The following is a 20,034-nucleotide window of genomic DNA, read 5'->3' as shown; positions in this document are numbered from 1 at the left end:
ATTGTAAGGGAGGGAAATTTAGGTGGGATATTAAGATTTCATAGACATTAGGGCTGGAAGGGACCTCGGGAGATCAGTACAACACACAAAGATGTGGTGAGGGTGGTTATTCACAGGATGTTAGGTGTGGAATTTCCATCCTTGGAAGTTGTTTGGACAAATGGTTGCTATGATAGCTTATAAAGTTCTCCCTGATGCTGTATTACTTCACTGCACTCTCTCAGTAGGACAGTGCTTTACCCTAAAGCAAGACTTCCAGACTAACTTGATAAGTTTGCTTACTAATCCAGAGCTCAGCTGTTAACAAATGAGCAGACAGACTGGTTACAGCCCAACAGACTCTGAAGCAGTTGACTGGTCCAAATACTCTAAAAGAAGAATGCAAGGTTTTACTAGACAGTATAGGGTGGCATTACATCTGCATGCAATCCCTACTATGGACAGGTGAGTGCAACCTTGTGAGCAATCTGTGCTTCAGCCTGGAAGCTTGTATAGCCAGTAACTCGGGTAGAGAGGACCAGAACTGCCCAAGTGAGGCTAGTGGGACAGTCTGAACCAGATCTGGCTTTAGGCAGGGGTTTGCAAAACTAGCTGAGCACTTCAGATAAAGTGTCTTAACAATGCTTTGGGGGTGTTGGTTGCAGCAGTGTTGGTCTGACATTAGCAGACAAGGTTCTTTGGCTAAATACATTTTTTATTAGACCAACTAAATAGTTGGAAAAATTATTGTTTGGTAGCATTATAGCACAAACGCCCCTCTTCAGGCAGAGGGAGGCTTGGCACTGAAATAGGCCCAGCCAGAAGTAGAGGGTGCCTCAAGTCCACTGCTCTTCCCAACTTTCACTCCATTGTGGTTGTGCCTCACCCTGAAAGATGCACTTGGAAAAGGATAATGACAAAGATCAGAACACATCCACATTCTTGACTGGCCACCTCATAATCAACAGGAAGATGAACATCAATGTTAAAAAGGAATGGGTATGGGGCAAGTCTCATTACACTAACAGCATACAGGATGACAGTAGGTTCATCTAAACCCTCAGTAAACATGAACCTAGAGGAAAAAAGTGTATCCATGGTTGTACTAAGAATTTTCATAAAAGGTAATGGCCCTGTACCCAAAAAGTTCCCATAGAGAAATTGAGTTTTCCCTAAAAGTGGTTTCAGGCTATTCAGTCCGGTGTTTTTGCTGATCTGATAGCAAATCGGGATGCTGCAAAAGACCCAGAGAAGCTCAAGGATTTGAAACAAAAGGACAAAAGATTTGCTGCGTATACGCCAGCTGTTTCGCTAGATAGCAGGGCCTGGAGCTACCGGTTAACACAAATGAAGACAGCAAAAGATTCAGGACTGTTACCTTTAAATTGATTCAAGTGGTACAGAAAGACCTTATTTACAATGAAGTGCAGACCTTAGCCACTTGCAACCAGGACAACTTTTGAAGTTACATTTACATGCAAGTTCTTTTATGGTTGAGGTGCTACTCATATCCAGTACTGATTTTAAGATGCTATTAAATTGCACAACCTTCTGTCAGCTGTATGCAGTCAGTCTATTTAATACAAACATCCACGAGCAGAACAAACAACTTGACCTCCACTGGGAAGGATGTCTATAATTTTGACAACTGAGAGTTTACATTTCTGCTTTCTTGTACCATTTTTGTACTGTGGACATCAGACAAACAAGTCACTATTCATAGTTTATTGAACTGTACATAATAGGGCATCCACTCTTGCTTCCATTGAAACACCATGCGATGGGAGCTTTAGGCATGCCAACCTGCCAAGAGAAGGGAAATTGATTTAACACTAATAAGTGGCTGAAGCAGTAGCAATTTTGGCAGTGCTACTAGCAAAAATAATCTCCTCACCCCTTCTTTTTCACCTGGCCAGTTCCATCCCTACTCTTACCCCTTCCATCTTGGCATGCAACATTCTCCCCACTGCCAGTTGTCCACCAACCATAATGGTTCCCAGTCACCATCTGTGTATACCAAGGAATAACGAGGTCAAACGGTTATAAACTACTGCAAGACCGTTTCAGGCTGGACATAAGGAAGAATTTCTTTACTGTCCAAGCCTCCAAGGTCTGGAACAGCCTGCCATCAGAGGTGGTTCAAGCACCTACACTAAAAACTTCAAGAGTAAATTGGATGCTTATCTTGCTGGGATCCTACAAGCCCAGCTGACTTCCTGCCCTTTGGGCGGGCAGCTGGACTTGATGATCTTCCAAGGTTCCTTCCAGCCCTAATGTCTGTGAAATCTATAAAACCTCTTCCCCCTGCCCCCACAATCTGGCTCAGATCAGTTTTGCATTTGAAACAGGCAGCTTCCTCCTTCACACTTGCCTGGGAGGAGGGTATTATCAAGGTCACAGCTTCCTGCTCTCACTTCAGGAGCCTACCTAGCAGGCAGGGCTTCCCAGTGCTTACTGAAACGATACAATTTAACTGCTTGAGTACAACCATCTGTGAGCTGCAGTTTCTTTAAGGCAAAAATCTGAAGTTTCCACAGTACAGCAAAGGGCACTGCTCTACAACAGAGGGTTATTTATTGCCTGACAAATTTAAATCTTCCACTTCAAAGTATACGGGTACTCAAGCTTGAAAGAAAATGTTCCAGAATTCCCTTCAGTATTGACAATATGGTTTTCCTATTCTTGTGCTAAGAAATAGTTGGCATTTTCCAAGAGCTATTCTGTCAGAAGCAAGGTTCTTTGTGAGAAAAGCTTCAGCTCAATTATCTTATGCACATGACATAGATTTTCTAACTGAATGCATTAATCCATCGGTAACAGAGCTACCAGCCCCACCTGCAATTCCAGGGCACTGGAACAACATTATGTTTTTCACCCAAGTCAATGTTAAGACTGCTACAGAGAAACCTGGCACATCTGCTTTGCATTTTTACTAATGCAGGACAGGACAGCCAAATTGTGAACTGATTAAGCCAGAGTAAAAGCTAGGGAATTCAGCTTGGAGTTTCTAGGAGTGCTGGACACACTGTCAAGGCAGCAAAAAAGCTGTTTGAAAACTCCTGGTTTGAATCACTTTTGGATGTCAGTGGTTTAAATGACTTAAAAAAAGAAACCCCTCCCTCTTTAAATCAATTTAGTTTATATAGCAACTCTTTCTATTCACTATTTGCTAACTGATCAGCCACTTTAAAATCCCCTTGAAAAGCTTACCTCTTTCACAGTGCTTGCAATAACCCAGCTGAAAGTGTGTTATCTTCATTTCAAAACTTTAACCAAACCATAACGTATGCATGCCTACGCTTAGCAACCATGTAATCCTAACCTAGTGACATGGATAGCTTCTCCCTCTTCATCATACCACTGAAGCAGACAGGAATTGATGTTGGTGCTAGAAGAGTTCCAGCCCACTTACCGCTCTATTTCTCTGTTACACTGGAGACTTTTTTAGGCCTTAGCTTGAAGTACAGGATAATTGCTGCGAGGGTGCTATATGTGGCTATTACACACTGTGAGGAGAAAAAAAAAAAGTGAAGCTTAGATCCATTCTAAAGTACACTGGAAACTCAATGGCTAAGGGTAGATCAGCAAGTACATACATTCTTCCTGCCTGTCAAGGTGTAGGAGTTGAAGTATTTCTGAAAGCCAGTGAACTGGTGCTGATTTCCTGCATCAGGTCCTGCCATGGTTTCTTGTCCTGGATGCAGCAATGGAGAAGTTAATACATCTTTCTATTCCACTGTATCTGCTTGATAGTTAAATGGCTACTTAATCAAGGCATTAAAGTTGCTATTAGTGCTTTCAATAATGATGCAAGTAGTAGACCAAGGTGCATTTAGAAATGGCCTATCTAAAAACTGAAAGCAGAAACTGGCTAAGGGGGAGCTTTCAATCTGTATACAAAAGCAGATTAAAAAAATAAAGAGAAACAACCTGGCTTTTTCTCCTTCCACCCTCTAAGTAAAGGATGCATGCTTGAGATGGGCTAGTAGAAAAATTTTAAAAACCCATATTCTACCTAGGGGAGCACCAATAAATATTTTTTGGGGCCAATACTGATGACTAATTATTATAATGAGCCATGTCAGCTGATACCGATCCAATTGCCGATATGCAGCCTGGCAGCTTCTGGCTGGTAAGTGTAGGGAGGGAAGGGGCAGATTCATAGATCGCAAGGGGCTAGAAAGGACCTCAGAAGATCATCAGCTCAAGCCCCCTGTACCAGGCAGGAACAACAGATGGGGTTGGGTGGCCCCAGGAAGATTTCCAGAAGTAGGCGACTGCACCACCTCTAAAGGGAGCTTATTCCCCAGTCTGGACATCCTGACTGCGAGGAAGTTTTTCCTGATGTTGAGCCTGAAACAGTCTTCCAGATTGAGGCCACTGCAGTGAGGGAGGGAGTGGAGCAGGGGGCAGGTGCAGTCCAGCTGGGGCATGGGACCAAGCGCCAAGTGGCTTCTTTGGGAGGCACAGGGGGCAGCTCCCGCCACCACAAGAGGCACGTGGCAACCAGATCTGTGTGTTTTATTGGATAGACTGATGTATCGGTACACCTCTAGTTGCAACACAAAAAGATCTGGATTTTAAGAGTTCTTTGGAGTAAAGTTTCTAGAGGTAGACTTGCATTGTACATACTGTAGCTGCAACCAGGCCTAGATGGGAAGAATGAAAGTCCCTGTGCGATTCAACTCGTCACGACCCAGGCAAGAGTCTGCTCTTTCCATTCAGGGCCCATGTCGCTAGCCACCCCACGAAGCTGCCCGATGAGACCATGAAAAGGTCGCTGTTACATTTCGCTACACCTCAGTCCCCAGCTCTGCCTCAAACAAGGTTTGGAGAGGATGGTGACACAACTCGCACATCAAAACAAGCTCAAACTGGGTCCCTATGACACAGGGACATGCACCATTAACCTCACAGCTTGGCTCTGGGGCACATTTTCATTTGCCTTCGTGGTCAACTAACAAAACGCTATACCGATAAACTAGTTTTGTTGAGGGCTGCTAAAACAAAAGTCACTGCTCCACCACGCTCCAGCTCTCCTACAACATGAAATTAACCAGCACAACAAACTCCAGCGTGCATTTACAAAAGCTTAATATTGGAGAAGGAAAAAAACCAAACCAACAAACGCCACACAACAACAACAACAAAGGCCAGGAACAACAGCTTGAGACCAGGCCATTATTCTTCCCAGTCTTTACTTCCGAACAGGGATGGCGTTTGGGCAGGACTGGGGCAGCATCGCTGTCAATCGTACACAGACTGGAACGAACGCGCGACCGCGCTTCCCTCCCTGAGGCCCGTGTCCCACGACGCGTCCCGAGCGGGCTCCCACACGAGGGCGGGCGGGCGTGCAGACGTGCCTGACGCGCCTCAGCCTCCCCCGCACGCCCGACCTGCGCCCAGCTCTGGCCATCTACCAGGCAAGACGGGGAGCCGAAGGCCGCTCTCCAACCCACCTCCGGCTCCTCTCCTCCACACTGACCTCACCTACCGCTCCGTACCCTTCCCCGGCAAAATGGCAGCGCCCGGACGTCCCACTCGCGTCTATTTCCGCCGCTCGCTTCGCGCAGCGGACATGACGTTAGCAAGGAGCCGCGGATTGGCTCCGGGACAGCAGCTTGACCCTTGTCCTCCCCCCCCCCGGGTAGCGTTTCCGGGTGACTCTGAGGCGGCCTCGTGTGTACTGCTGAGCGAGGTGAGTGTGAGGCTGCTCCCGGGCGGGCCGGGCTGGCTGGCTGTGGTGTTGCTTGTCCAGGAGTTTTCCAGGCCCGGTTGGGGCATTGCCCTATCCCAGCTTCGTGCTTCGCGGGGGTTCAAAATGCCCTGATACGCGGAACAGCAAGGAGGCCGCCGGCCCAGCCCGCAGCAAGCGCGCTGCTGTTTTTCTGTGTTCAGAAAGGGCGGGATAGAAGGCTCGTTTCCACGGAAACCGGGGTCTCCGTGGCAGCCAGCCCTAGTGATGAGCTGTGGGAGGGTTCTCCGTGGCAACCAGCTCCAGTGATGGGCTGCGGGGCAACCAGCCCCAGGGACGTGCCTGCCCTGGATCTACGAGCTGGCATTTTCCAGGGGGCACCTTGAGCCTAGAAAGGCTGGGGGCCCTGGGGCTGTGCCAACCGTGCAGCTGATCCAATGCAACATCTTGCCTGCAAGAAATCTGCCATCTCGCCTCTCTCCTGCGCTGTCGCAGCAACGACATTACCTCAAAACTACAAAAATGGAAAAATTGTAACTCTGCTTTAAAAGTTGGAGGCTGCAAGGGGGAGAGGAACATGGATCCATAGACTGCAAGGGGCCGGAAGGGACCTTGGAAGATCGTTGGGTCCAGCCCCCTGCACCAGGCAGGAAAGACAACTGGGGTTGGGTGACCCCAGTAAGGTGCCCATCCAGTCTGCTCTTGAAGGTTTCCAGGGTAGGTGACTGCATCATCTCTGGAGGGAGCTTATTCCCCAGTCTGGACACCCTGACTGTGAAGAAGTTTTTCATAGAGTTGAGCATGAAACGGTCTTCCAGGAGTTTGTAGCCATTACTCCTGGTTTTCCCCTTGGGTTCCCTGGTGAACAGTTGCTCACTGAGCCCGTGATGTATTCTCCTGATATAGCAGTAAGCTGCTATTAGGTCCCTTCTCGGCCTTCTCTTTTTTTAGACTGAAGAGTCCCAAGTTCCTTAGCCTTTCCTTGTATGGCTTGCCACGCAAGTCTCTGATCATACGGGTGGCTCTTCAGTGGACTGTCTTAAGCTTTACCACATCCTTGTTGAAGTGCAGCACCCAGAACTGAACATAGTCCTCCAGCTCCGGTCTCACCAGTGCTGAGTAGAGCAAGAGAATCATTTCTTTGGTTTTGCTGGAGATGCGTTGATTGATGCATGCCAGGGTATTGTTTGCCCTGCTGGCTACAGCATCGCACTGCCGGCTCATGTTCATCCTGTGGTCTATTATTACACCCAGGTCCCTTTCATTTGTGGTGCTGGTCAGTTTGGCAACACCAAGCCTGCAGGGGTATTGGGGGGTGTTCGTCCTCAGGTGGAGCACTTCACATTTCTCAACGTTGAACTTCATCTGGTTCCAGTCCGCCCAACTTGCAAGACTGTCTTGGTCCGCCTGTATCTGCAGCCTGTCTTCAAGCATGACCATGCTTCCCCATAACTTGGTGTTGTCTGTGAACTTAGCCAGTGAGCTCAACAATGAGTTCCACAAACAGTGGAAGGAGCCCTGATCTGAGCCTGTTCACTCCCTTCCAGCCTCCTCTCTCTGGATGAGGTGGGCCTAGGTCTGACCCGCTAAATGGCAGTGCTTATGTTCCTATGTAAGCTCCTCGCTCCACTGGTGTTCCATGGGGTTATGGTGTGATGCATGTTTGCCTTTGTTGGCTGATCCTGCTTTGTTTTTCTGTTTTCTGTTCTCTGATGTGTGATGCATCTGAAATGGGTTTCTGTCCCTTTGAAGGAGTACTTAGCTTTGCCTTGTGTGTTTGTTTCATTCTGTCAGTAACATCCTGTCGCACCTGAAATAGGATGGGAGGAATTGCAAGGTGACTATCAACAGTGGTTTAGAATGGGAAATGAAGAATGCTATTGCATGTTTGGTATTTCAAGTTTTGCAGGGAAACTTCAGAAGTAAAATGTAAGGACCTCATTCAGAATTTGGGCATGCTAGCACATTTTCACATGCCCCCAGGGAAGTGCTGTAACTTTGATTCACCACTGGGTGTCAGAATCTCTGTCTAAAATGACCCATTCAGCTGTCAGCATCCTTTAATTCAGCATTTCTCAACCCGTGGGTTGTGACCCAAAAGCGGGTCGCAAGAATGTGTGAAAGGGCCATGAAAAATCTTTAAAAATGGATTCTCCTTTGAGAGAAAAACATGGAAAATAGTGGATTTTATCTTGCAAGCTGTCAGAGTTCCAGCCTCCAAGAAGCTGCTTGAGGCTTCTCCTGCCCCACATGCACCCCCTTTACCCCGCACACCAGGGAGTGGGGGGCAGTGGGTCAGGAGTGAGGGACACTAGGGCTGGCCATAGATGTTTACAAATGGATCCAGATTTTAAAAAACAGGTTGAGAAGCACTGCTCTACCTAAACATACATGTGTTGATCCAGAATTAGCACGAAGTGATAGCTGCAAAATACAACACCTGTTCCTGCAGCTGTTGAGGCACTGCTGTAACAACCTGCATGAGGTTATGAGGTCTGACCCTGTAGCAGTTTGTCTAAAGCAGGGCTGTCCAACTGTCCCCAAGGGATTAATCTGTGGTCCCTGGGCTCATGGTCTGGGCACTGCTCCCTCCTTTTTTTTTTTTTTTGTTGCTGCTTCTCGAGTGCCTGGGCTGTCCTGTCTTTCTGCAGCTTCTGCTGCAGGTACCCACTCATGAGGGTAATGTGTTTATCATTTCCTAACTGTTTTCTCTTTGGCTTCAAGACATCTTATTGTCATGTCACTCCAGCTCTGATGTAGAACAGTGGTGACAGTTGCAGATCTCATTACTGTTTGTTTCTTTTTCCTTTAGAAATGCAAGTATGGCATCTACTGAAGAAAGTTTCCCTCGAGGTGGTACCCAGAAGAAACCCGAAAAGGGGAGAGCACCCAGGCAGTCAATAGAGCAGGATAACTTATTTGATGTGAGTTGCTTTCACTTGCTGAGCAAATCTGCTTAAGAATTATTCCAGTGCTGAACAACGTGAGGAGCTGGTTCTGTGGTCCTTGCTTCCATGTACCTTTGACATTCTTGTCTGAGTACAGTTTGCAGTATTCTGCTCATTAATACTGCTCTTCATCTTGGAGCATACGATTTAAATGACTCTTAAAAGTACCGCTGGTGTCTGACACTTGCTGACTGTTTTGACAAACAGTTAATTCAATGTAATGAACAAATCTTTGCCTTTTTTCATATCTCGTGGGTGTCTGAGGCTGTGCAGTCTGTCCCAAGATAGCAGCGCTGAGCCAGATTCACCCCTGGTGTAATGACATTGCTCTTGGTGGATTTGCATGAGGGAGAAATTTGAACAAACCTTTGGGTTTATCATGTTCTGTGGAGCCTTCAGGGTCTGTTACTTCGCTGTTTTGAAAGTGTTTCAAAATTTAGCAAAGTTGCTTCCTGAGGAGCATGGCCCCTGGGCGAACCAAACATTTATTGTTGCTGTCACATCAGATGCTACAACAGTCTTGTGAGCTCAGAACATGTTTGAGTGCATGCTTGGTTCAGAATCTAGGCCCTTGGTAAATCTGGTTCAGCCACTCTGGGAATGCCTATGTAAATAAGGGCCTCATTTAGGTTTTTGACAGGAGGGGTGACTATAGGTTTCTTGCTGTTTGGCTTTAACTCTATAATGACTTTGCTCAAACTGTTTTGTACCAAGTGTGTGTGAGAGCGAGAGGAAGAAACTTGAACGGATACAAAGACTTGAGTGTAGGAGACTGCAGAGGAATTCTCCTGTCAGCCTGAACTCTCTAGTGTTTTCCTCTGAACTGGAGTGGTTAGTAACTTTGTTCTTCCATCGTGTAGTTGTTGTGGAGCACAGCAACCATCTCTTGAATTTCTTTTTTTCTACCCCTTAAAATCTGCCTTAGACCCACCATGAGGAAGGATCTCAGAAAAGGAAGAGGAACCAGGAGCAGCCAGAAAAGCGGAAAAAACTCAAGGCGGAGAAAAAACAAGCTGTTAAAGACCGTGCCAGAGATTTTGACCTGCTCACAGTTGAGGTTTGTGCAGTATTGTTCAGAGGCAAGTGTGTTGGTTGCTTTGCTAATGATACAACTGTGAGGTTTCTTTTTCCTAGGTCCTCTTGCAGCCACCAGCCTTCAGGCCAGTGAGAGCTGGTTGTCTTTTCACAGCCTCTCCTTAACTGACCTGAGGGGTGAATACAGCAGGCAGGGCTCTGCTGATTAGTCGGTTATTTCCCTCTTATCGTATCTTACATATGTGTTTTCTCAGTTCATGTCACTTACTTGAGGTTTCCTCTAGCAATGCAGGCAGAACATTGATGTGTTTACTTGTCTTCAGATGTACAGTAAACAGCTCCTGAAAGAGACCTGGCTTCATTAGAGGTCTGGTCCCAAACCAAACCCACTATACCGCTAAATTGGCCATCAGACACCTGGGCCACCAGCTTGAATGTTCAAGCTTGCCCTCACCCTGCGAGATTTCTCATTCTTTCCCCACTATCACGTTGGTGTTTCTGTCGTATTTTCCCCATCTGCAGGAGTCCTCATGAGTCTGAACAGGGAATACCAGGCTTGTGTCTTCTCCCCACATGCACATATTTAACCTTTAATTGCCTGTGCTCTGTCACTCCACTTCCTCAGTGTTGTCTTATCTCAGAAAGGAGGCACATGGTAAAAACCATATCAAGTACTGAAAGGTCTTGAGATGATCAGGGGCTCCTGTTTTCCAAGTCTCTTAACACAAGAGCAAGGCATAGATTAACAAAAGAATTGAGCTGGAAGGGACCTCATGAGATTATCGGGTCCAGCCCCCCTGCTTTGGGTAGGAAAGAGTGCTGGGGTAAAATAATCCCAGCAAGGTGTGCGTCCAGTTTCCTTTTGAAGATCTCTAGGGTAGGTGCCTGCACCACCCCTGCTGGGAGTCTGTTCCCAGATCTGGTCATGAACCGTTCAGTGCAATTAAAAAGATGGGGGTGGAGAAGCTGGAAGCACATTTTGTCATATGACTTGATTAAATTATGGAATTTGGCCACAAGAAGGCATTGACCTAGGGTTGTAACATGATTAGATGTCAGTGTGGGTGGCCACCATGGCCAGAGTTCTCACAGTTAATAGTGGCAGAGGGATATTGCACTTTGTGCATCAGAGCTTAAGCCAGGGCTTAACCCTGGTTGAGACCAGGGTGAGGTCTGAGGAATGTATTTTCCAGTTTCTTGTCTGTGGTTCTTACACTGTTCCCTGAAATAACTGGTCTTGGCCAGTGGTGGACAGGACGCCAGTCTAGAGAGAGCTTTGGTTTGGTTCTGGGCTGCATTTGAATCCTTGGGTAGAACGTGCTGTAAGATACCCCACTGCCAGAGTGGGGCACCACCTTCAGGTAGCAGCTGGCTTCACCTAGCTTGGGACGCTGATGTCCCTGTCAGTCATTCCTGCCCCATATGACAGGGAGGCATCTCCTCCTGCCCAGCCCCTAGCCCTGACAGGAGCACACATTTTACTGTTGTCATCAGGTAGCCCCAAGTGCCCTGCTTTATGCTGTTTGTAGAAACCTGCTGAGAGGGCCGCTTCTGACTGTGGATCAACTGGGTTTTGGAGCCTCTGCCCCATAGCTGGCCAGCAGACCTCTCTTGTGTGAGGCTGCAGCATATACTAACAGAAAGGCTTTTCCTGCTGTCTTAGCTACATCGTGTCCCTGAAATGGCATGAGCAGACCTGACAAAAGCATCTTCCTTTCTGCAGAGTTCAGTTTGCCAGGGCTTTTTGCCAAAAGAGTTGTATCATTATGCATCTCTCACTATCGTAGCTTTGCTGGCAGAATTTTATGGTGCAGCCCAGGTCTGTATTGTGCCAGCAGTGGGTTTGGAAATGGCTGAGTATTTGCAGAAGTGCTGGGGGTGCTTTGTGATGCACGTTCCCGTGGGGAGTTTGCTTTGGCTTTCAGCATGGCCCAGGGGAGGGAGCATGGGACTGGGATCCAGGGTAACTGGGTTCTCCAGCCAGCTCCACCACTGGCCTGCTGAATTGCCTTGGGCAGGTCCCTTTACCTCCCTGCATCTTTTTGTCCTGAGCTCTCAGTGCTAATACTGGTCTCTGCTGTGAAGGATGTGGAGTTGCGCTGATGGAAAATGCTGTGATCTCGCTAGAAGCTGTAAGCTCTTTTTTGCTTAAACCTGTAAAGTCCCTGCTCAGGACAGAGACCTGTGTATGGTGCCTTCTCATATCTGACTAATGAAGGGGTCCAGAGTGCTGCTTTCTCTTCTCTTCCAGACCCTGAGTGAAGGGGTGCTGTTGCTTGGCTGCGTGAAGGAGGCCAACAGCTTCGAGCTAGTGGTCAGCTTACCCAATGGACTCACTGGCTTCGTGCAAGTGACGGATATATGTGACTCCTACACCCAAATGCTGAGTGAGCAGGTGGCCAAGCAGGAGCTCGTGGAGGTGAGGGGGCTCTGAGCGGTGGTGTGCGTCCTGGGGTAGGTGAGAGTGAAGAGGCCTCGCAGGCACCAACCCTGAGGCACTGCAGAAGAACCAGGTCTCTGCTGACAGATGGAAGACTCAGGCTGGATCACTTTTTACCTGGCCTTGTGTTTCTTTCACCAGCAGAGCCTGTGAACCCAGCAAGCTCAGGGTGTTCAACAGCAGCCATAACTGAGCAGTGGTTCCCCAGTCTTAAAGCCTACTGTGGGGGAGAAAGGGGGTGAAATCAGGGTGTCATTTAGATGTCTCACTTCCCAGCAGGGATGAGAAAACTTTACCCTCTTCCCCAAGCCATCCCCCAGATGTTGGTCTGTGATGTTCTTCACCAAGCCAAGATATTGCAGATTGATATTCAATGCAGGGGTCTGTTCAAAGTAGCCTGTCTAATTCCTTGAGAGCATGAATGTACCAAAGGAGGAGGTGGTACATGCCCAGGCCTCAGCTTAGCAAGTGCTTGTTTAAAATTGTGCTTGGAAGGGGTCTTTCTAGTGAGAGATGAGAAACAGTCCCAGCTCTCTTCATGCCTTGTGCCTCTTTGCTAAAAAGGGACCTGAGAGTGGGACCATAATAGGCTCAGGCGGTGTGCCCTCATTCTGATCTGTGTCACCCCGGCTATATGAGTCCTGAGCAAACCTCACTTACATGCCTCCTTCCTTGCTGATGTCCTGAATTAGCTGTACGTTTAGTTCCCAGACTTCATTGTACATTCTGCCTGGTTGTACTGCTGAGAACAGAGCTTTCCCCCCTCGGCTCTGTATTTCAAAATCTTCTCTGAAACATTCTAAGATCCAGCATCAGTTAACGTTGCTAATCTTGAGCCTTTTCTTGCCCTTACTTTGATTTTGTTGCTGTTCAGGATTTGAATTCGCTGTCAGACCTGTACCCACCAGGGATGCTGGTGAGATGTGCTGTGACCAGTCTGCAGAAGACCACAGATGGACATCAGAGTGTCAAGCTGTCTATTAACCCCAAAGATGTCAACAAGGCTCTGAACACCTTGGCTCTTAGATCAGGCATGGTATGTGTTATGGATTCATGGAGGCCTCCCTGGATGCTAGTGAAGTCTTTCCTTCCTGCCCCTTCCCTGTATACACACCTTGAGTAGATTCATTTTGTCCTTGCATGGAATCAAAGAAAGAATTGGTGTTTTTCTTTCTCTGTGTAATTATTTTGGTAGGTAGCACAGCATAGAGCAATAAGCTCTGGTCTGAGAGTTGTGATTTATGAGATATTTCTCTGCTACTGACTTGTTTGTTTTTGGGCAAGTCACTTAATCTCTTGTCTATGCCTCAGTTTCTCTACCAGCAAACCAGGCATAATATTTAGCCACCTACTTAAGAGAGAAGTTTTGTGCTTTGTTAATTGTGTTCATGGTCACAGCTTCATTCAGATGATGGGCATGTGTCTAATTTGCCCGGCTATTAATTTTCAAAGTCCTTTTGATATTAAAGCTGCGATTGGCCAGAAATCCCTGGGATACCTGCCTTGGCTGGATAAGCAGAACAGGAATACATTTTCCAGAGATACCATAGATTTCTTGGTAGGGAAAGTTGAATGTATCCAAAGCAGTGTAAATGACTCCAGGATCCTGGCCCCATGGTGAGAGGAAGCTTGCGTGCAGGCAGCCTGCTGGCAGAACCACATTGTTTGTGATGTCGAGTGGTAATGCTTCCCTCCTCACAGCTGCTTTCTGGCTTGGTATCCAGTGTGGAAGATCACGGCTACCTCATCGATGTTGGAGTCAGCGGCACTAAAGCATTCCTGCCTCGTCAGAAAGCCCAGGATTACCTCAAATCATCCAACAAAGGTAAGGTGGAGTTGTGCATGGTAAAGCTAAAGGTAGGGAATAGGGGTGGCCTGGAGCCTTTCACCTCTGCGTCATTGGTGCAAACACAGCTCAGGTCAGTGAGACCTGTAGTCTCTACCAGCAGTTGGTGGTTCAGTGGCATTTAGGCAGTGGACTTTTCCTGATGAAGCAATGTCACAGATCCTTCTGTTCTGACTGGCTATTACTCGTAGAATAATAAAGAAGTAGTGCTGGAAGGGACCTCCATAGGTCACATCTACTCCAACCACTGGTCTGAGACAACATCATCCCTATCAAAACCATCCTGTACAAATCCATAATTTGACCTCTTAATAAAACTACACAGTCAACCCTGACACAGCACAAGACATCACACCCAAACCTGCCTCAAGGAAAGCTGGGGGACCACAATAGCCAACTTCCTGCTGCTGTATAAAGTTGTTAATACAGGTTTCCCTCGATTTTTATGTAGGTTCGATTTATGCAAATTTGCTGTTATGTGATGACCCTTTTGCACCCGGAATTCATTATATGTGAGGTAAATTCACATATATGTGATTGGCATAGGCCTGGAGAACACCGCATAAAGCGAACCTACTTTATAATGTAAGAAATAGGGATAGGTTCTTGTGTCAGCTGCTCCCGGAGCCACTCCAGCACGGGCTGGCATGAGTGTGGACAGGTGGAGCCCCAGGTGGTGCATGGCACGGCACTCACCCCAGCCCTGGCTGCAGTGTCCCCAGGAGCTCTCGGCACCAGTTGCCTACAGCCACTGGATTACACCATGCTCCGAACCCCCTGGGGCTCTGGCTGTCCCCACTCAACCCTAGCTCCTGCTGCAGCTGGGAGCGGCCGATGCCAGCTCCCTGTAGCCACTGGGCTGCACTGTGCCCTGGTGCAGGCAGCTGGTGCCGGCATCTCCCGGGGCCACTGCAGCTGGGGCTAAGATGAGTGCCATGCCCTGCACTGCCTGGGGCTCCATTTGTCCGTAGTCACCCCAGCCCATGCTGGAGTGGCCCCAGGAGCAGCCGACACAGGAACCTATCCCTATTTCTTACATTCTACATAAAATAGGTTCACTTTATGCGAATTCAATTTGTGACGTTCTCCAGGAATGCATGTACCACATAAATTGAGGGAAACCGCTATACACTGAAGAGATCCCAGGAAGATGGTCATGCCCCCAGCTACAGGGGAAGGTTCCCCCCATTCTCCCTCCAGTAAACATCAATCTAACCATGAGGTAATTTAAAAAAAAAAAAAAAAAAATTAGGGTTGGAAGGGACCTCTGGAGGTCATCTAGTCCAACCCCCTGCTCCAAGCAGGATCAAATTCCTTCCTGACCCTAAAAATGGTGATATGGTCTGGCCCTGAGCAGAGGGGCAAGACCATCTAGCCAGGACCCTGTAGGTTTATAGTTTCATAGTTTCTAGGGTCAGAAGGGACCTGAGCAGATCATCTAGTCCGAACCCCTTCCATGGCAGGAAAGAATACTGGAGTCAAACGACCCCAGCAAGATGTTCATTTAACCTCCTCTTAAAAACCCCCAGGGTAGGAGCCTGCACCACTTCTCTTGGAAGTTGGTTCCAGACCCTAGCTGCCCTGACCGTGAAGTCGCACCTCCTGATATCTAACCTAAATCTCCCCTCTGCCAGCTTGTGACAGTTATTCCTGGTCACTCCTGGAGGTGCTTGGGGGAACAGTGACTCCCCCAACACCTGCTGATTCCCCCCCTGACTAGTTTATAACAGGCCACTAGATCCCCCTCAGCCTTCTCTTTTGGAGGCTGAACCGGTTCAGGTCCCGTAGCCACTCCTCATAGGGCCTGCCCTGTTGTCCCATATCGTACGAGTGGCCCTCCTCTGGACCCTCTCCATGCTGTCGACATCCCTCTTGAAGTGCGGCGCCCAGAACCGGACACAATACTCCAGCTGCGGCCTGACCAGTGCCACATAGAGGGGGAGGATCACCTCCCTGGACCTGCTCGAGATGCACCTGTGGATGCACGGCAAGGTGCGGTTGGCCTTCCTGACTGCGTCCCCACACTGTCCCCACACTGCCGGCCCATGTTCATCTTGGAGTCAATGATGACCCCCAGATCCCTTTCCGCCTCCATGCTGACAAGAGGGGAGTTCCCTAACCTGTAGGTATGGTGCCGGTTGTTCCTCCCGAGGTGCATCACCTTGCACTTGTCTTTTTACCCCCTCGTCCAAATCACTGATGAAGATGTTGAACAGTGCAGGCCCAAGGACCGAGCCCTGGGGGACCCCACTGCCCACGTCCTTCCAGGTTGAGAAGGACCCATCCACCACCACCCTCTGGGTGCGGCCCTCCAGCCAGTTGGCGACCCATTTGACTGTGTGGGTGTCTACACCACAGCCCCCCAGTTTCTTAATGAGAACGGGGTGAGAGACAGTGTCAAAAGCCTTCCGGAAGTCCAGGAAGACAATATCCATTGCTACCCCTGCATCTAATGATCTGGTGATCTGATCGTAAAAGGCCACCAGGTTGGTCTGACAGGACCTGCCACTGATGAACCCGTGTTGGTTGCCCCTAAGCATGCAGTCCCCTGCTGGCCCCTCCTGGATGTGTGCCAGCATAATTTTCTCGAACAGCTTGCCTACGATCGAGGTGAGACTAACCGGCCTATAGTTTCCCGGGTCCTCCTTCCTGCCTTTTTTGAAGACGGGAACCACGTTGGCCCTCTTCCAGTCCTCCGGTACCTCACCAGAGCACCACGAGTGCTCGTAAAGCCGTGCCAGAGGACTTGCAATGACCTCGGCCAGTTCCTTTAGAACTCTAGGGTGGAGATCATCCGGACCAGCTGACTTGAATACATCCAACCCCTCCAGAAGCTCCCTAACTAAATCCTCGCTAACCCATGGCCCAGGTGTGCCTCCCCTGGGGCCTGAGGGGGGCCCAGCAGGGAGGTGGCTGTTCTGGTCCCTACTTAGGAAGACAGAGGCAAAGAAATCGTTAAACATGTTAGCTTTACCGTCCAGTGTGACGACCAAATTTCCCACAAGGGCCCCACATTACCCGGGACCTTCTTTTTACCCCCTATGTATTTAAAGAAGGACTTCTTATTGTCCTTAATCTGGGAAGCTAGTCCCAGTTCCCCCCTACATCCCTGAGCAACTACAGAATAAGTCTCAGCAGGAGCACTGGCACAGCTCAGTGAAAATCTCCAGCCTTGGCTGCATCCAACACCCAATGCCTTGGAGGAAGGCATAAAAAAAACCTCCTAACACGGGAATAGCAGCGAGGGAGAGGAGGGGAGCTGGAATTTCCTCCCACCCCATGCAGCGGCTAGCAAAAGCCTAGGAAATATTCATAGTAGAACATAGGCATAGCTGTGCCTAGATCATCCCCAACCAATGTGTGGTTGCATAGAGGCTGAGGTCTGAGTGGGGCTAAGGACTAAACTGCCTTTCAGCATCTCTCCCATCCCCAAAAGGGAGGCTCCAAGTTCTGGCTCAGAAGGTGACTAGCAAGGCAGTGGGTTATCTGGCATGTGTCCTGTGTTTGTAGGGGCTGAGCTGAAAATAGGGCAGTACCTGAACTGTCTTGTCGAGGAGGTGAAGAACAGTGGGAGGATTGTCCGTCTGTCTGTGGGTCGATCTGAGGTTGCTGCTGCCATTGCGACAGAAGAACAGAACTGGACGCTCAGTAACTTGCTGCCAGGGCTGGTGGTGAAAGCCCAGGTTCAGAAGGTAAACTTGCATTTGTTAACCTAGGGTTTGAGTGGGCAGGGACGGCTGGCCAGGGATATGTTCTGCCTTGAAGAGCGAGAGCTGGAACTGGAAGAATATGCAAATCCAAGTAAGGACGTTCTGCCTGTTGGCTTCGTGTGGGAACTGAGCTCTGTGCTGCCAACTACAAAGCCCCTTTGCTTGCAGTGCTGATGAGCCACTTTGTGATTTTGTAGCATAAAGGAAAAGCAGGTACTCCGTAGGAGTAAGGTCTGCCTTTTGTCTGCAGATGAGTAGGTCTGACTCAGAAGGCACAAGAGCAGGTGACCTAGTGTCCCATCACAGCATCACCCTTCCTACCGCAGCCTTCCTACTAGAGAGTTGGTGAGTCCTTCCATTCCCACATGAGGCTGGAGATGAAAGGTGGCAGCTTGCTGTAGTATTGATGGAGTGTCAAGCTTTCCCTTCCCTGGACTAGTTGCCCTTCCTGCTGCACCTAGGGACACGGGAGGGAGCCCCACAGAATGGTGGCTCTCCCCTAAACTCCACCCTCTGGAGACACCTCTTTGGAAGACTGCAGCGATCTAGTCCCTCCCATTTGTGCTCTGCCTTCATCAAAGTAAACTTAGTAAGGCTTCAAGCATTAGAAGTGGCAGCTTTAGATGTCATGTCAATACCCCTTCCCATGAATGGGAACAGCTCCCCCCGCCCAGCTTTTGTTCCATGCTCTTGGCAGAATCAAAGCTTCAGTTCAGGCGCTGAAGCTTTATTTACTTATTTTTTTTGCAAGCTCAGAAGTTCCATGTTCTTGTGCCTTGTCTTGCTGTGGGGTTTTTGGCTCATGACAAGCTCTGTGGAACCATGACAACGTGCACAGTCTATTTTCCAAGGAAAACTGGAATCCCAGAATGCAGAAGAAATGGGTAGCTCTGGAGGCTTGGGGCCCTCTATGGCTTTCAGGACAAATGCTGAAGGATTCTTTTCTAGCAGATGCAAGAAGTAGACACCTGAGCCATGGGCCTGTTCTGGTCAATGTATCTGCTGCTGAGTACCAGTGGGATGTCTGTTTGTGATGTGCCCTGCTGAAGAATGTCTTTCTTCCCTTTAGGTGACTCCATATGGTCTCACTCTGAGTTTCCTCTCTTCCTTCACTGGGATCGTGGACTTCATGCATCTGGACCCCAAAAAAGTTGGGAGCTATTCACAAAACCAGACTGTAAGTAGATGGGGGTGTGGTTGTGGGAACCAGAAAGCTCCGTAAATTCCCTCTTTCCTTTTCTTCCTTAACAACTCCTTAGTAAAGGAGGGAGGGGGTCAACGACAGTTGGTAGGATGGTTGGCAGAATTAGCTTTGAGTATTTTATTTTCCCAAGCTTTCTCCCCAGTTCCTCCCCTCACTGCTTTCTTTGAATTCTGAATGTGCCACTAGGGGCTCTGGGAGCCGGAGGGTATAGCTAGCAGAGAGTTTACGCTTACAGTTTGGGAAGCTGAACATGTTGTACAGAATGGGGAAAGGCTTCTGGGGAGGACTTACTGCTTGCAGTCACATTCTTCCCACCTTGCTGGCACCAAACTAGCCTCTCCAGTGTAAATAACTAAAGAAGAGTTTCCCAGCCTGTAAAGATACTGGGTTTGACATAGTGCTTTCTGTCACCTCTGAAGTCCCAAAGATACAGCCTAGGGATCTGTTGCAACGCTTAATGATAGGATGTGCGATTGAAAACACTTTCACGTCTTCCCATTGCTGGCCTACACTGTGCTGTTGTCTTCTCCCCAGGTAAAAGCCTGCATCCTATCTGTCCACCCTACATCCAAGGCAGTACGGTTCACTTTACGGCAGGCCTTCTTCCAGCCCAGTGGCTTGCTAAGCCAGCTCTCTAGTGATCGCTTTGGGGCTGTGGTGGCAGAGTGTACAGTGAAGGGCTTCTACAAAAAGGCTGGTGCCATCTTTCAGCTGGAGGATGGCACTCTGGCCTTTGCACGGGTAAGTACAGTAATAAATGCCATGGGAGCTAGGGCCAAGTGACTGTGGTGATGGAGCTGCTAGACGTTTGTGTGCAATCGCTGACCAAAAGATAGTTTCTGAGGGGGCAGTGTGATAATATTATGTGGAAACCTTTGTAGTAGAATTCCTCCATAGTGTTTGACATGTGAACATCACCATGTGCTGTTAATGTGCAAGAATTGGGAAGTCAAAATCTGTGGTCAGTCTATGCGTTATCCAGGAGAAGAGAGTTATCAGGAAAAGTCATTAATCCCAGGCTAATAATCCACAGTAGTAACAACTAAAGAAGGAAATGTATATTTGTAATGTTCTTTTTAACGTGATATTGCATCTGGAACATGGTAGGGTTCCATGGGTGGTACATACTGCAACAGGTAGTGGGTTTTGCCTCTTTAAACTTCTGCTTCCGGAAACA

General features: G+C 48.5%; 2 protein-coding genes across 6 annotated transcripts in view; one reads left to right on the top strand and one right to left on the bottom strand.

Moving 5' to 3' along the window:
* Positions 1-1,689: 1,689 nt before the first annotated feature.
* ATP5MK (ATP synthase membrane subunit k) lies at positions 1,690-5,590 on the bottom strand. Of its 5 annotated transcripts, none has more exons than XM_090058200.1 (4): positions 5,465-5,590; positions 3,576-3,673; positions 3,392-3,485; positions 1,690-1,986 (listed from the first exon to the last, which is right to left on the bottom strand). In XM_090058200.1, the coding sequence occupies exons 2-3, from the start codon at positions 3,660-3,662 to the stop codon at positions 3,396-3,398; spliced, it is 177 nt and encodes a 58-aa protein (XP_089914326.1). In that variant the 5' UTR covers positions 3,663-3,673; positions 5,465-5,590; the 3' UTR covers positions 1,690-1,986; positions 3,392-3,395. The 5 variants fall into 5 exon arrangements, with proteins under 5 accessions (XP_089914326.1, XP_089914322.1, XP_089914324.1 ...); XM_090058196.1 differs by having other exon boundaries at positions 1,690-1,782; XM_090058198.1 differs by having other exon boundaries at positions 1,690-1,782; positions 5,474-5,529.
* PDCD11 (programmed cell death 11) overlaps positions 5,563-20,034 on the top strand; it is a 43,298-nt gene continuing 28,826 nt past the window's right edge. Inside the window, exons 1-9 of the mRNA XM_090058190.1 lie at positions 5,563-5,677; positions 8,487-8,598; positions 9,548-9,679; positions 11,909-12,076; positions 12,972-13,133; positions 13,799-13,922; positions 17,454-17,635; positions 18,723-18,830; positions 19,392-19,598. Coding sequence (XP_089914316.1) covers positions 8,497-8,598; positions 9,548-9,679; positions 11,909-12,076; positions 12,972-13,133; positions 13,799-13,922; positions 17,454-17,635; positions 18,723-18,830; positions 19,392-19,598 — 1,185 coding nt within the window. The 5' untranslated portion in view covers positions 5,563-5,677; positions 8,487-8,496. The remainder of the gene's footprint in view (positions 5,678-8,486; positions 8,599-9,547; positions 9,680-11,908; positions 12,077-12,971; positions 13,134-13,798; positions 13,923-17,453; positions 17,636-18,722; positions 18,831-19,391; positions 19,599-20,034) is intronic.

This window comes from Crocodylus siamensis, chromosome 7 (genome assembly GCF_052110815.1).
Source record: "Crocodylus siamensis isolate JL-2025a chromosome 7, ASM5211081v1, whole genome shotgun sequence".
Taxonomy (NCBI): Eukaryota; Metazoa; Chordata; order Crocodylia; family Crocodylidae; genus Crocodylus; species Crocodylus siamensis.
This window is presented reverse-complemented; position numbering and strand designations above follow the sequence as displayed.

Bases quoted from the DNA above. Each gene is read 5' to 3' on its own strand.
- ATP5MK (XM_090058200.1), bottom strand. From the start codon at position 3,662: ATGGCAGGACCTGATGCAGGAAATCAGCACCAGTTCACTGGCTTTCAG. The intron at 3,486-3,575 runs GTATGTACTTGC...TTCTCCTCACAG, and splicing joins CCTTGACAGGCAGGAAGAAT to TGTGTAATAGCCACATATAG.